The sequence below is a fragment of the Plasmodium coatneyi genome, chromosome 4 (genome assembly GCF_001680005.1).
Source record: "Plasmodium coatneyi strain Hackeri chromosome 4, complete sequence".
NCBI lineage: Eukaryota > Apicomplexa > Aconoidasida > Haemosporida > Plasmodiidae > Plasmodium > Plasmodium coatneyi.
In genome coordinates, this window is record NC_033559.1 from 351428 (window position 1) to 365273 (window position 13846).

General features: G+C 43.2%; 3 protein-coding genes across 3 annotated transcripts; 2 read left to right on the forward strand and 1 right to left on the reverse strand.

Annotated features, from left to right (window-relative positions):
* Positions 1-290: 290 nt before the first annotated feature.
* On the forward strand, positions 291-5423 carry PCOAH_00006840 (Uncharacterized protein; the record flags this gene model as incomplete). Its single annotated transcript, XM_020057494.1, has 1 exon — positions 291-5423. One exon carries the CDS (start codon positions 291-293, stop codon positions 5421-5423), a length of 5133 nt encoding a protein of 1710 aa, XP_019913024.1.
* Positions 5424-7827: 2404 nt separating this feature from the next.
* On the reverse strand, positions 7828-9941 carry PCOAH_00006850 (Uncharacterized protein; the record flags this gene model as incomplete). Its single annotated transcript, XM_020057495.1, has 8 exons — positions 7828-7956; positions 8150-8482; positions 8611-8769; positions 8975-9042; positions 9176-9300; positions 9420-9534; positions 9720-9785; positions 9935-9941. The coding sequence occupies 8 exons, from the start codon at positions 9939-9941 to the stop codon at positions 7828-7830; spliced, it is 1002 nt and encodes a 333-aa protein (XP_019913122.1).
* Positions 9942-12279: 2338 nt separating this feature from the next.
* Positions 12280-13266, forward strand: PCOAH_00006860 (Glyoxalase II; the record flags this gene model as incomplete). The annotated part of the gene is made up of 1 exon (XM_020057496.1): positions 12280-13266. The coding sequence occupies one exon, from the start codon at positions 12280-12282 to the stop codon at positions 13264-13266; it is 987 nt and encodes a 328-aa protein (XP_019913176.1).
* Positions 13267-13846: the final 580 nt, after the last annotated feature.

Consider the following 13846-nt stretch of genomic DNA (forward strand, 5'->3'; position numbering starts at 1 on the left):
ACCAATACGCACGTCCACTGCACTTAGCACGCCCCCTGGTCGTAAACCCAATTAGTAGAATTCATCCCAGGAGGCAAATGCGCATGCGAAGTGCGAATGTAAATGCATACGTGCTTAACGTGCTAGCTATACATACGAATACGCGTGTTCTCCATACTTGCTTACCGTTGCACTACGGGCACGAACAGACGTGCATTTTCGCACCAAGCGTATGTGCCCGTAAGGAGAACACGTCCCATGCACACAACCCATCCAAGGTACATCTGTACACGAATGAATAACTACAAAAAATGAATGAGTCGAATAACAAAGGAAGAACCCGACGACGTAGAAGTAACAACAACGGAAGCAACAGTGAGGATAGCGAAGAGAATAACTTCATCGTGAATGACGATGGTATGTTCATCGACGATAATGAGTCGTTAGAGGATGAATGTACAACTCCAAAGGATGATGAAGATAGTGTAAACTCCAGAAGAAAGAGAACAGATAGATTAAATAAAAAGGAAAATAAAAATATGGCTAGCGAGAGAGGAGAGTCCAACAATGGTAGCGGTAGCTTGCGCCGCAGCGTCAACAATCCGCATGGGCAACAACAGGCCCACGAGCAGTACAGTAGTAGACACCCTGAAGGCAGCAATTCCAGCATACTCATAAATGGCGCTCCGTCGGAGGGCGCAATGCTGGATAGCAGCCTCCAAAATAGCAACATGCCCAATGGCACAACGCAGGGCATCACAAACAACATCAGAAACGGGCTCTTCGTTTTCAACGGAGACAACATCCTTGGTGGCAATGACGGCACCGGGAACAGTGGTACGCTCGGCGTGAACCAAGATCCACTGGACGGCGTAGCCGCAAGTGTAGCGTTAAATGTGGGCGCAAACGCAATCTCCAACATAGCGGCCAACGTGCACGAGTGTGAAGGAATAAAGAACGATCCCTTGAGCCACATCCACGGGGGCGAAAGGGACAACGTGTTCGTGAACGGATCGAGCAACTACTTCGTTCAAAACGGAGTGCACGCCGAAAGTAATCACGCAGACGAAGTGAGGGATGCGTGGGATGACCCGATGGAGGAGCAACAGCATCAGGAGGATGAAGAAGAACAACAACAAGAACAACAGTCGAACCAGTATGAAGAACTAAGCCGAGAAAATCAGGCCAACGCACTGATGCAAGGAGTTGAGTTGAGCGAAGTCAGGGCAAGAGAAAATATTAAAAAGAAGGACGACGAAGTGGAAAGGAATATGTTGCACATGGTGGAGAACGGTCCGATAAATGACGAATTAGTAGTAGCATCAATCCTCAACCATGAGAATGAGCTCGAGTCTGAATCCCATGTTAATACATTAAGTGGTGCAGTAGGAAGAATATCTACAGGAGATTCTTCCATCCCTGGGGTAGGAGCACAAGGGTCACCAGTAGCTCTTCCCACAGGAGGACTAACAGTCGAAAGTTTCATACAGTGTTTGAAAAGAGAACTCACCTGTCCAATATGTTTGGATTATTTCTACCTACCCGTAACGATGAACTGTGGACACACCTTTTGCCGATACTGCATAGGGCATAACAAACTGAATGGTAAAAATTGCCCCCTCTGTAGACAAGCTTTAGGACACACAGTATGCATCAATACCATTATATCAAACTTAGTACGCATATATAATCTGAGAAGAAAATCCATTAAGGTATACAAATCTATCGAAATAGTGAACACAGTGGATGAAATATGGTGGAACGAAAATTTCATTAAACCCCAAGTTAGTGTTCCTTTATTTTTACGTATATTTCTCAACGATATGATTTCTGTGCCTGTCTTTTTTGACGACCTGACTGCCTGTATTGTCGACTTTTTCACGGTCAATAATCTGTGGTCCAAGGCCAAGTGGGTATTCAACATAAATGACTGTAAAATATTCAGTGAGCTCATCGGCTACGATAAGGACAATAAGGAAGTCACGAACGACAGGTTACATGCATGGGTGGAAAACTATATAACGCAGAACCCATCCATGTGTATTAGAAAAGATGAGAAGATTATTTTAAAAATTATTCAGGATAGAACCCATAAAATTGATAGCCAATTTTTCGATTCCTCTGCATTGCCGAATAGATTGCCGTGGGATGGAGGGAGACATGTTAAGAGCTTAATCCATATGCCCCATTCGTCCGTCTCGTTGTCTCACCTCATATTTGTAAAGGCAGAAAACAACAACCTTGGTGTAGTCGATTGTGGGTCCACTATTGGCACCATGATCAAGGTTAACAATAACCACGTACTGAAAGAAGGGGATATTATCCATATAGGAGACCGACTTGAAGTTACCGTCTCTATTGATAAGAACACCGCAGGTATGCCTTACAAAGGATACGTGTGGGATAAGAAGTCTAATAAAGTGCTCGACAGACACGAGTTAAACGAGCTCATGAAGGAGAAGGGGAAGGAAGGAGCGGAAGAAGCAGCAGGAACAGCAGGAACAGCAGGAACAGCAGGAACAGCAGGACCAGCACTTGATAAGGAGAATGAAGATGACGCTGAACAGAGAGACGAAGCGGCACCTGAATCGAGAGTCGACCCGTCTGCGGAACGTCTCCAAGAAGGAATCTCTGAACAGGCCGCAGAGCGAGGGGCCGATGCACAGGACTCCGCCAACAACATGGGCGAAGATGACCTGCCTTCATATTGTGAAAACATTGAATCAAACTTACTAATTAAATTCGACTTTGGTACCGTAAAAGATGAAGTCACTTTAAAAACAGAGTATATCGACCCCAAGGGAGTAGTCCTAGGAAGAGGTCCCTATGCACAGTCCAGTTATAAAAAACTGTCTGTTACAAATTCGAATGGTTATGTATCTAGGGAGCATTGCTTAATATACTATGATGGAACTAAGCCCGTTGGAGAAAGGTGGCTTTTGAGAGATACTAGTACCTTGGGAACGTTCTTAAAAATCCCTCCCTTTTCTGAACCCGTCCCTTTACCGGTGGGTTCTATTTTTAAAGCCGGCCAATGTAAAATTGAAGTTTGTTCTCGTGACAGTGCGCAATTTTCACAACACCCTGCCAGGTCCATTTCGCTACTCAACTCGAATAACCGACCGAACATGGGCCCACCCAACCCGGACGATAATAGAAACAACGACAATGGAAATGGGAACCCGAGCAGTCAGAACAATTCTGGTGGAGGCCAAGGAAGTGGAAGTGGCGCAAGCGGCGGTGCAGGAAGTGGAAGCGGTAGTGGTGAAGGCAATGAAAGAGCAAATGGCAGACAAAGCCGTGGAGGCAACCATCACAACAGTGGAAGAAACAACTACCGTAATAATCAGGCAAACCTTGGAGGCACGAATCACAACCTCATGTTTGCTAGATGCGAAGGAAGAATACAGCCTAGTAGTAATAACATCAGTAGTGTAGAGAGCTTGCGAAGATACAACTATCGGGAGCAGTACCACCAGCAGCACCACCACAACCACCCCTTTGATGAAAATAATGGAGGAGGCGCTTATTGGATATTTAATGGAAGTGCTCTGCAGAATTATCGAAGGAGTCCAAGGTCCTATCATATCCCCAACAGTGGTAACTTTGTTAATTTGGCTAACCGAATAACAATGACAGGGAACAATCCTCATTCTAGTGGCGGCAGTAACGGAGCGTGCTTGAATACACAGGGTGCGCACCAACAACAACACCACAACCACAACCATAACCACTATCAGCAGCAGAATAATCCCCTTCACCAATTCCACCAACACCAGCAGTACCAGCAGCAACACCACCACCACAATCGGGACACGTACTTCTACAACTACCTCCAACATAGAGTTAACCACCAGGGGAATGCTGAACGTATAACTAACGGAAACGACGTTAATGAAAACAGCGACCATGAAAATGGGAACAACGGCTTCCCCAATGAGCGCATCAATAACGCCAGGAATAATGACCATGCGAATGGGACACCTGGTGCTGGCGGTAGTCAAAACACAAGTCATCACAGCAGTGGAAGTAGTACCACCAATCGTTATAACGGGCATATGTGTCTAAATCACGGGGGGCAGGAAAACCGCGATGGCTCCAACCGGGCCAATCGACCGCATCGACCTTATCACGGAAATAATCCCCTCAACGAGATGATTAGCGTTAACGCTGAAAGAAGTCGAATGAACAGAAGAGGCTATTACAATGCGCCTTTAGGAAGAAGAAGCCTCTTAGATGTGAAGTACGAAGAAGTTTTCTCTCCAAGGCAGTTTCCCCACGCAAGCCACAATGGAAGTTTGTATGTGCATGGCGTAGGGAGAATGAACCCCGTAGTATGCAGTGCCCCCATCGTAGGAGCAAACACCTTCCGCAACAACATCTTTAAGTCGTGCCAGAGTGTTCACATGCATCATGTGGAAGACAGTCCCAATCACTGTCACCATAGTAGTTTAGATCAGAGTCACGAAGTGAAAGTAAGAAGGGATGAGGAAGCAACTACAAAGGAAGGCGAGCAGAGCTACCAAAATGGTGACTCAAGTAATGATGCACAATGTGTAAGCATGGGTGTAGTAAACAATACACAAAGGAGTGATCCAATCGTTCTGAATGAAAACCTTCGCAGTGCTTCCAATTGTGAGAGGAAGGTGAGCATGAGCCCGCAGAAAAAGAGCAACAAGGGAAGCAACGATGTAGTAGACGCTCGCAGTGGTATGGTTTATTGGAGCCCCGTAAGCGAAGCCTGTTGGAACGTCGTAAATGAAAGGGATTTTCTCACCAACAATGTTTCGAGCGATGTGGCCTGTAGTGCATGTGGGAGGAGGGAGAATTACTGGAAGCCGGAGAGCGCCTACAAGAAGAGGCACCTCGCGGAAACGTTTATGTACCATAGCCTGTCCACCGTGGAAGAGGAAGAAGAGGATGAAATGGGAAATAGTCCTAACGAGGGGGAAAATATGAACCAGTCTGCCCAGATGAACGAACAGGGAGAGTCGGACAGCCAAGATGAAGAGGACCATTGCGGTGGAAGATGCGATGCCAGTTTCGATGCCCCCTGCGAGGACGACGTGAGCACGAAGAACATCAACACCGCTGCAGCACAGACAGGCTTATTTAACGAAGTAGAGCCCCTCAACTTCATTTACGACTACATCCACGGTTTAGGGACAAACGAGATGGATAACTCCAGCATCAACCAAAGACTCATGTGGGAAGAAAATGAAGAAATAATGAACCTCCTAAATAGCTCTAACGTGAAAACGAAAAAAATTAGCTCCCTGAGCATATTCCCCATGGTGCATCTGTCACACTACAACTCTGAGTATAGACAAACAGATGAGCAGCACCTCGACGAAAAAGAAATCACGAAAAGAGTGTTATACACTGAACGCGACAATTTTTGTGAACATAATGGGATTCTGTCTTCGATAAAGATGAGTAACTGAGAGAAAAATTAGACGGCACGTAACCATGCACTTGTGCTTCTCATCAGCCATGGAAATGTAGAAATAACCTCCACGGTGAAGACACATCATAGAGTGTACAATAAATATCATGCGTGTGGAACACTGTACCCACGAAAGAGGTAGTAGTAGTTTGTATGTCCGTAGTTTCAATGTTTTGTATAGCGCAATTATTACCTTGCGAATAATCAAGAAAATACAAGTGCGTGTTCAATGCAACAAAAAAAAAACACACAAACGGAAGTATTACTCCCGCCTAGGGAACAGATCCACGCACACATTCACCACGTATGAGTATTCACCTTTCACGTTTATTCTACGTCCGGAAAATGAATTGACAAGAAAAACGTCTGTATAGTAACAACTCCAGAGAGCAGTATCCACGCGTGGGTAAACATGCAAGCCGAACAACTTCGGGAGTGTAGATCCCCTTTTCTTCACTCACCCTGGTAAATGACCCTTAAAGTGGAGGCAAATCAAAACAGGAACGCAGCGACGTTTATCACTTCTGTACAGAACTTCGAACATTGTACACATGCGTGCGTGTGTGTGTATGCTTATATGCATGTTTGCATAAGAGGTGAACTCGTCACATACACGCGTGTACGCATGTGGACAATGCATCCCATCCCTGCATACACTCATTGAAGACGCGCACCACACCCTCTTCATTTTTTTTTTTTTTTTTTTTTTGGACCCCCCTTGAAATATTTACATGAAAAGCATAAATATAAAACAGCACACCCATGAAACATTTGTTAAGACGTTTATTTGGAAGATAATGCGAAGCAGCATTGTTTATTTGTTCATTTCAGTATCCCCTTATTATTTTAATAAAAATATGCACTGCAGAAGGGCTTGCTGCTCACCTTGCAGTTGGCCTTCCTGCAGGCATTGCAGTTAGTATGACATGTGTTACACCCATGATACATCAGATGGGTGTACGAGAGAGCATTGCCCCTTCTTTGCATTTCCCATCATTTTTGCAGTTACACGCACACACACACACTACATTGTCAATAAAAAATGAACAGACCAAAACAGACGAAGAGCACGGTGTGTGGCATGTAAGGATATGTGTACAAACAGTCTGAGATTTATATGCCCCGCCGTGTGTTTGTGCGTGTTTTTGAGTCCACTGAGCTTAATTCGCCACATCAAAAATGCCAGACATATATTCATGTTTTTAAATGATATAAGTATTGTATGCTTGTGTATTACTGTGTACATAGGTAAATACAAACCAGGACAAGTGTTATGTGTGTGCAGGTGCATATGGATATGCTCACCCGAAACGATAATCGTTTCTCATCATTTTTTAATTTTTTTAATTTTTTTTTTTTAAACACATACATATCACATATAACTACGACTGGTTAATAAAAATGAAAATAAATGAACAGAATAAAGTTTTACTAGAAAAAATGGATACGCACAACTCGTTTGGAGTTTTTTTTTTTAAAAAGACAACAGATGTCGGATGAGCGAACAGATGAGATTTACGACTGGAAAGAAGTTGCCTCATTATCCGGTTCCTCATTCAAAAGGGTAACACCGTTGCTGCGTAGCTAGTCATTTGATCCTCGTTCACCCGAATCGCATCCCTTTATCATTATCATCATATGTTACTATTTATCTTTTTCGTTTAATTAGTTCTTACACGGTGTTCTTTCTACTTATGCATGGAATATATATTTTTTTTTTTTTTTTTTTTTTCTCTTACGTGTGAACGGTACACGAATAAACAGTCGTGACACGTGGATAAACGTGGAAGGCATATGCCAGTGGCTTCACGAGATGGAAGACGCGAGAGGCTCAAAAACAAAAAAGTGCGTGCCCAGTGCCTATGCACATAAAAATGTCTCCATCTTTGCTTCATGCACACATTTTTGTTTGCCTCCTTCGCGTGCGGGGGGGAAAAAGGCGTGTGTACTGTACGTATATGTAAGCACATACGTATGCATGTATGGCTCCTCGAAGGCATTGAAAAAAAATTAAGACAAAAATGGCTAGTCAGAATGGCTTGTCAAAATGGCTAGCCAAAACGGCTAGTCAAAATAGTGAGTCAAAAAATGTGTACGGGTCACTTTATACCTAATTTTTGCGGTATCACATGGGGGAGGAGGGGATAGTAACACTGTCGCTACGTTATGCTGATACTTCCTGTTTTCTTTCCCCTTAAGAAATAATCAAAACCGATGGATGAAAAACGGAAGCGCGCTCTACACTTCTGCTAGACATGTAAACAGTTCGGGTGAATGTGTGTACCCCGTACCTCCCCTGCTTGGTTTTCCGCTCTTGTACACTTTGCACACATTGAGCACTTTCCACACATAGTACATACTTCTTCTCAGCTGGTGGCTCAATTGGGGAAATTCACTTCTGTCTAATTTTTATAATTAGATAAGTTGATCCTTCTTCTCTTAGTTCCCTGCTCGTCACCATTCACCGTGGAAATAGTAATTTTGGTAACTTCGCTGTTTTCTTTGTTCAGCACTGCCTTGTCGAATTCGGACTGCACAGGCGGAGAAAAGAAAACAATATATATGTGTGTGTGTGTATATATACATGAATACACTTATATATATCACAATTGAAGTTGCAGTGCTGCGCGAGTGGAACCCTCGTGGGTGAGAGGACTTGCGCTTTTCTGATCCCTTGTGCATGTGCCCAATGGCCAATATGGTGTACACACTCTTAGTGCTAACCTTTGTCATGACTACCAAATCCTTGGCAATGGTTTGGCTTCCCAATTCCGTTCCTTCCTCGCCCTCCTCCTCTATTTGTCTCTTCAAGTCATTAATTTGTATTTGGACATCGTCGTATGTGTCCCGTATAATCTTCTCGTTCGTGTTGTCTGGCAGCGGGGTGGTTTTCTGTCTCACGTCCAGTAGGATTTTCTTCACCTTTTCGAAATAATCCACTGCTTCTTTTCTCTTTCCACAGAACATGTAACTCTGCGACAGGGAGATCAGGGGGGCGATCAGGTTTTCATCTCCCACCTTGTGCTTCTCCCGTAACTCCACGCATTTTTGGTACTCCTGCAGGGGGAAAGGGCGAATAGAAAGCGGCGAATGAGGAACGATAAATGAGACTGGGCAAAAATTGGCCCAACGGGAAACGATTTGCTGTCGTCCCATATGATCACTCTGCGCGCGGCTCAGCCCACCTTCAAGGCCTCCTCGAAAAAGTGGTTCAGTAAGCTAATATCCCCAAGGCGAATAAACACGTAGGTGTAGTTCAAAATGTCCTTCTTCGACATCTCCTTCTTCTGCTCCACCAAAAGTTCGTAACATTTTCTTGCGAATTCGAACATCTCAAAGGCAAGCTGGTTTGGGGGGTAGAACAAGGGAAAAAAAAATGCACAAATAGGTTCAAACGGGTCCGAAAGGGTCCGCATAGGTGCAAGCCGTTTCTCATTCAAACCAAGTGAAGCAAAAACGGTCCGCACGATGACAACGGCAGAACATTGCCATAAAAAATGAAGAACGCGTAGAAAAATTCTCCCGTGCGAAACATGCAATTTTGATTACCTGCTCGTCTGTGACTTCTTCCTTCTCAGTTGAATCCTCCTCCGTGTCGGGCACTTCGATTTTTTTCTCTAAATGGGGGAAAAGGCAGAATGTTAACATATCACATTCAGAAGGATCGGCACGAGACAAACCGTCTCTTCGTCAGGAGAGGGTCCACATTATCACACCGCTTAAACCGCTGCACTAATTTTAAGGAATTACTTTTTTTCAAGAATTCGAAGAGATCGTTTTTTTCTTCTTCCTTGGTCAGCAGGGCATCAGCAAAGGATAGGTAGTATTCACGCAAGTCGACGTGAATGCTCCCTTCTGCGTTTAATTCTTTCACTCTGCGAATGGGGGAGGGGATGGTCGTGGGTGTGCAGGGAGTGAAGACATATCAGCACCATTTTCACTTGGCAAAGAAAAGTAGCGCGACAAACGCGCAGAAAACATGTAGACTCTTTACTTCTTCTCCACGGCCATGGAAAACCTCTCCGCAGCAACATCGAAGTTTTTGTTCTCCTTAAATTCTAGGGTCCCCATGTCGAACAGTTCCTGTGCCGTTTTCTTTTCCAGGAGTTCTGCGGTTGGGGGAGGACGGAGCGGAAAGAACCAACAGGGGTGAACACACGGTACATATAGGAGTAACATGCAGCTACACATGAGTAACTTGCACTTGAATACTCAACATGGGGGACCCAAAGGGATACAGACACACACATGCGTCAACCCATGAGATCCTGTTACGCTGATGTTCTCTACTTACCCGCCTGTTCGTCCACTTCCGATTCGCCATTTGTGTTGGAGGTATCTTCAGCAATTATTTCTTGTTCTGTGGATGGTGGAGAAACAAAAAAAAAAATAAATAAAAAAACCACGTGAATCCCACGGAACACATGTAGCCAGTCAAGCGGCTGGAAAAAGTGCCACAGGTTTGCTCCTTCCTAAATTTGCAAACTACACACATATGTTTTAACATACCTGACATTGTGTTACACAAAATGAAAAAAAAGAAAAAAAGAAAAAATCACTAAAGAAGGGGAGTTTCTATTCGCTTATAGCCTTAACCAGTATAACCCCTAAATATGAAGGTAAGAAAACCACGTGTGGAACTGTTACGAATGAAGATTTTCGTACTTATTTATTTATTTATTTTTTTTTTTCTTGCGTGTGTTCGTGTAAAAATGGTTAACACGTTTAACGTTATTTTCAGGAACAATGCCGAAAATGTAGTGTGATGTTTTTTTATTTTTTGATACTTAAGAAGGGTACTCCTTTTTGTTTGAAGTTCTTGTATGGGACCAAGGACATATAAAATTTGAGAGGGACATGCGTATGTTATATTTTAACTCTCTTTTTTTTTTTTTTTTTTTGCGAATGGCAAATGTGCGTGCTATTTTTTTCTCTTTCTCACTTCATAAGGTGCATGTAGTGACCCAGCTAAAATGTCAAAGGAGAGTGTGGGGGGGATTCGGCAGCTGCAGTTAGATAAAGCATCATAAGCACGTATGTTGGCATATATAAATGTATATATTCATGCAGTTACTCCCTTAACGTTAGAAGGAGCGATGTGGCATGGATGTGTGCACAAGGGTTCGTGTTCGCGCGACAGGGTACGCGACGCCGGTTTGGATCCCATCACTAATTTAACCCTGCGCGATAATTCGCGTATGGCCATAACGAATCAAACACATTTGGAAGTGCACATTTGTGTACTCTCACCACAAAAGGTGCGAAAAAACTGTATAAATATATTTTTTTTTAATTTCTGAGGAACGCAAATGGGTCATTGCACTTTGGCTTAACTTCATGCCAATGTATGTCATTGTGTGCGCTCGTGCCACGGGGAGTTAATTTCTCCACGTGCTTCTTAAACGACCGCCTTGTATATCTACATGGGCACACAGAAACGCCCATAATTATGCGAACGCTTTAATTTGAACTTTTGTCTTAAAGGAAAAAAAAAAATTTGGTACATGTAGAGCAAACGCGTACACATAAGTAAACATTTTCCCTTTTCTTCCTTCATTTGTGGAAGAGCATAATTGAAAAAAAAAAATCCCGCAGAAGCATATATACCTATTCCACCGCGCAAGTATAGCGGAAGTCCTTCTACTTTAAAAAAAAAATAATGATAAAAAGATATCACCAAGTTAGGAAAATATGGTACCCCCCTACATTTAGAACATTTGGAAAGGTCCTTTCTTTCTTCATTTCTACACTGTAAACACTGGGTATGTACATTTATCTTTGCGCACAAATGGGGGGGTGTTGAGGAAAGAAGTCCACTCGTATAATCACTACGTCCATTTGGATTCCTATGAATCGTCATGCCAATTTTAACGGCGCTGATTGGCCTCTTTTCCCTGTGCACTCAGTAGCAGTACACGCAGCGCGTGTAGCGTATCCCACAAAAAGGGAAGCCAAACGATCAGGGGAATCACACATACATGACCCAGTTACGGGTGCATATAGGAGATGTTAACTTGTTTCATTCCCCCGTTTTGCATGTTGCATCGGGGGTGGGCATGCTTCTGTTTCGTTCTACCCACGCGGTATCCTCTTTAGCGGCTCAACGTCTGGGTGCGAAAATCAACAAAATGGTTCAATCTGGAATGGCCTAAAGTGGTACACTAGCGAATACGTTACGAAGGGGAACCGAGCAGGGAAACAACAGATTAGGGAAGCGCCCAACACACTTTTGAAGTGAACTCACTCAAAGCTTTAACTTTTCCTCACCCCCCCTTGAACCAGAATCTGTTCAGCGCCCCTCACATAATGCAGTTCGATGATAGTAAGACATGCGCAATTCCATACGGGAAGATGCGCTAAAAATGCGAAAAAAAAAAAAAAACGGAGCTTCCCAAAAAAAGTATAGTAATCCACCGTGCCGCAAACTAACAATCCCGCTTATCACAAGTGTGCAATGTTTGCATAAATGACGTGGAGTTGTTCGATTTTCCGCGCAATTCATCTTAAAAAATGTGTGCACAATAAAACAAAGTACAAAATGAAAAAACGGTATGCCTGAGGATTAAGTGTTCATTCTGTTAATGCTACACAGTGTAACTAATTTGGCCTGCTTTGCCAAAAGGCGCAGGAGAAATTTGCGCCCGCGGTTAGGTCAAAGGCGAGAAAAAAGTTGCTCTTCGTGGGGTTAAAAAGAAGGGTATCCCCTGTTGTTCGTGATTTTTGCTATTCGGTTTGCTATCCCTTTTTGCTATCCTCCTTTGAGACCCCCTTTTGGTGTTCCTTTTTATGCGTTTTTTTTTTTCCTTTTTTTCCGCCCCTGTTCAACGCTGACGCAGCTTCCACCTCCGCAAAGGATGAAGATCGCGGGGGCCATCGTGGCGATAAACTACTTCTCCCCAGTGAGAACAACTCCCCGACTGTCTTTGTCGAATAGGCTATTTTTCGAAAGGGGATTTTCCAGCAGAAATAATATATATAGTACCCGCTTCACCAAGAAGGACAAAAAATATTTCATCGTGAAGAAACCTGATATGTGCACAAATGTGATCATCGTCCCAATGTACAGAGATAACTACTCCTACATTTTTTACGATGACAAGGATGAAGGAGTGGCAGTGGATCCAAGTGACCACAACGTCGTTAACGAAGTCGCCGAAATGGAAAATATAAAAATAAAAAATGTGCTATGTACACATAAACATGCTGACCATAATGGGGGAAATAGCTATTTTTTTAAGAAAAAAATTAATGTATACGGAATTAAAGAAAAGGATAATAAATACATAAATAGGAATCTTCAAAACTTACAAAGTTTCGAAATAAATAACTTTAAAATTTCCACATTTTTGTCACATTTTCACTGTAATAATCATATTTCATACTTAGTGGAAAATTCCCAAAAAGACCCTTCAAAAGGAAAAATATTTTTTACGGGTGATTTTTTGTTCATATGTGGACTGGGCAAAAATTTCGAAGGCAACAATTTAGACTTGCGCACTTCTGTGAACAATTTAAAAAAGCTACAAAAGGATGAAGCAAAAATTTACATTTTTTGCGGACATGAATATACACAAGACAATGTAAAATTTGCCTTAAGTGTAGATGGGGATAACCCCCAATTGGCTGCCTTTCATCAGCAACTTATGCAAAACGAAAATATGCTTCCCACTGTGCCTTCTCTCCTGGAGGATGAATTTGCATACAACCCTTTCTTGCGGTGTCACGACGAGTACATACAGAACGAAATTAAAAAGTACGCAAAAAGGAACCATTACGTTATTAGTGCCAAGTCTGAGTACATTGCTCTTTTGCGCGTCATGAAGGATAACTTTAAGTGCTGATCAGGGCTATACGAGGTGCGCCCAAAGGAATCCTGCCCTCATGCCAGATTGCGCAACTTGGTCACGCCACCTTATTTTGCCCCTTTGTCGAGCCATCTCACTGGGCCACCACCCCCATTTTGCTACTTCCCCCTTAAGGGGGTTACCAAGCATTTCCAGTTCTTTTCCCCCGTTTGTTTTTTTTTCCACTTTTTATTTTTCTTTCCAGTTTGTTCTGTTTTCCATTTGGTTTCCCTCCACTTGGCCTTACCATCCATTTTGTTTCGCTTTTGTTTCATTCATCCGCCTGTTTAACACCATGAAGTGTAACTCTATGGATACTACCTAGGACGGTTACCACTGGCCCCACGCACATGTATATGAGGCTACCCACCCCTCCTTTTTTTCTGCCTTTTAAGCGTTCCACATAGGCAGAAGAGTCGTGTGAGCCAATGTTGCATTTTTCGTTTGTTAGTTTCACCACGTGGCTACGCTAATTGCATGTGCATCACCCAATGGAAGACTTACATATGTAATGTAAGCAAAGGAATACGATAGAGAAAGGGTATTTTTTTTTTTTCCATGAGGAGAATATGGTTCC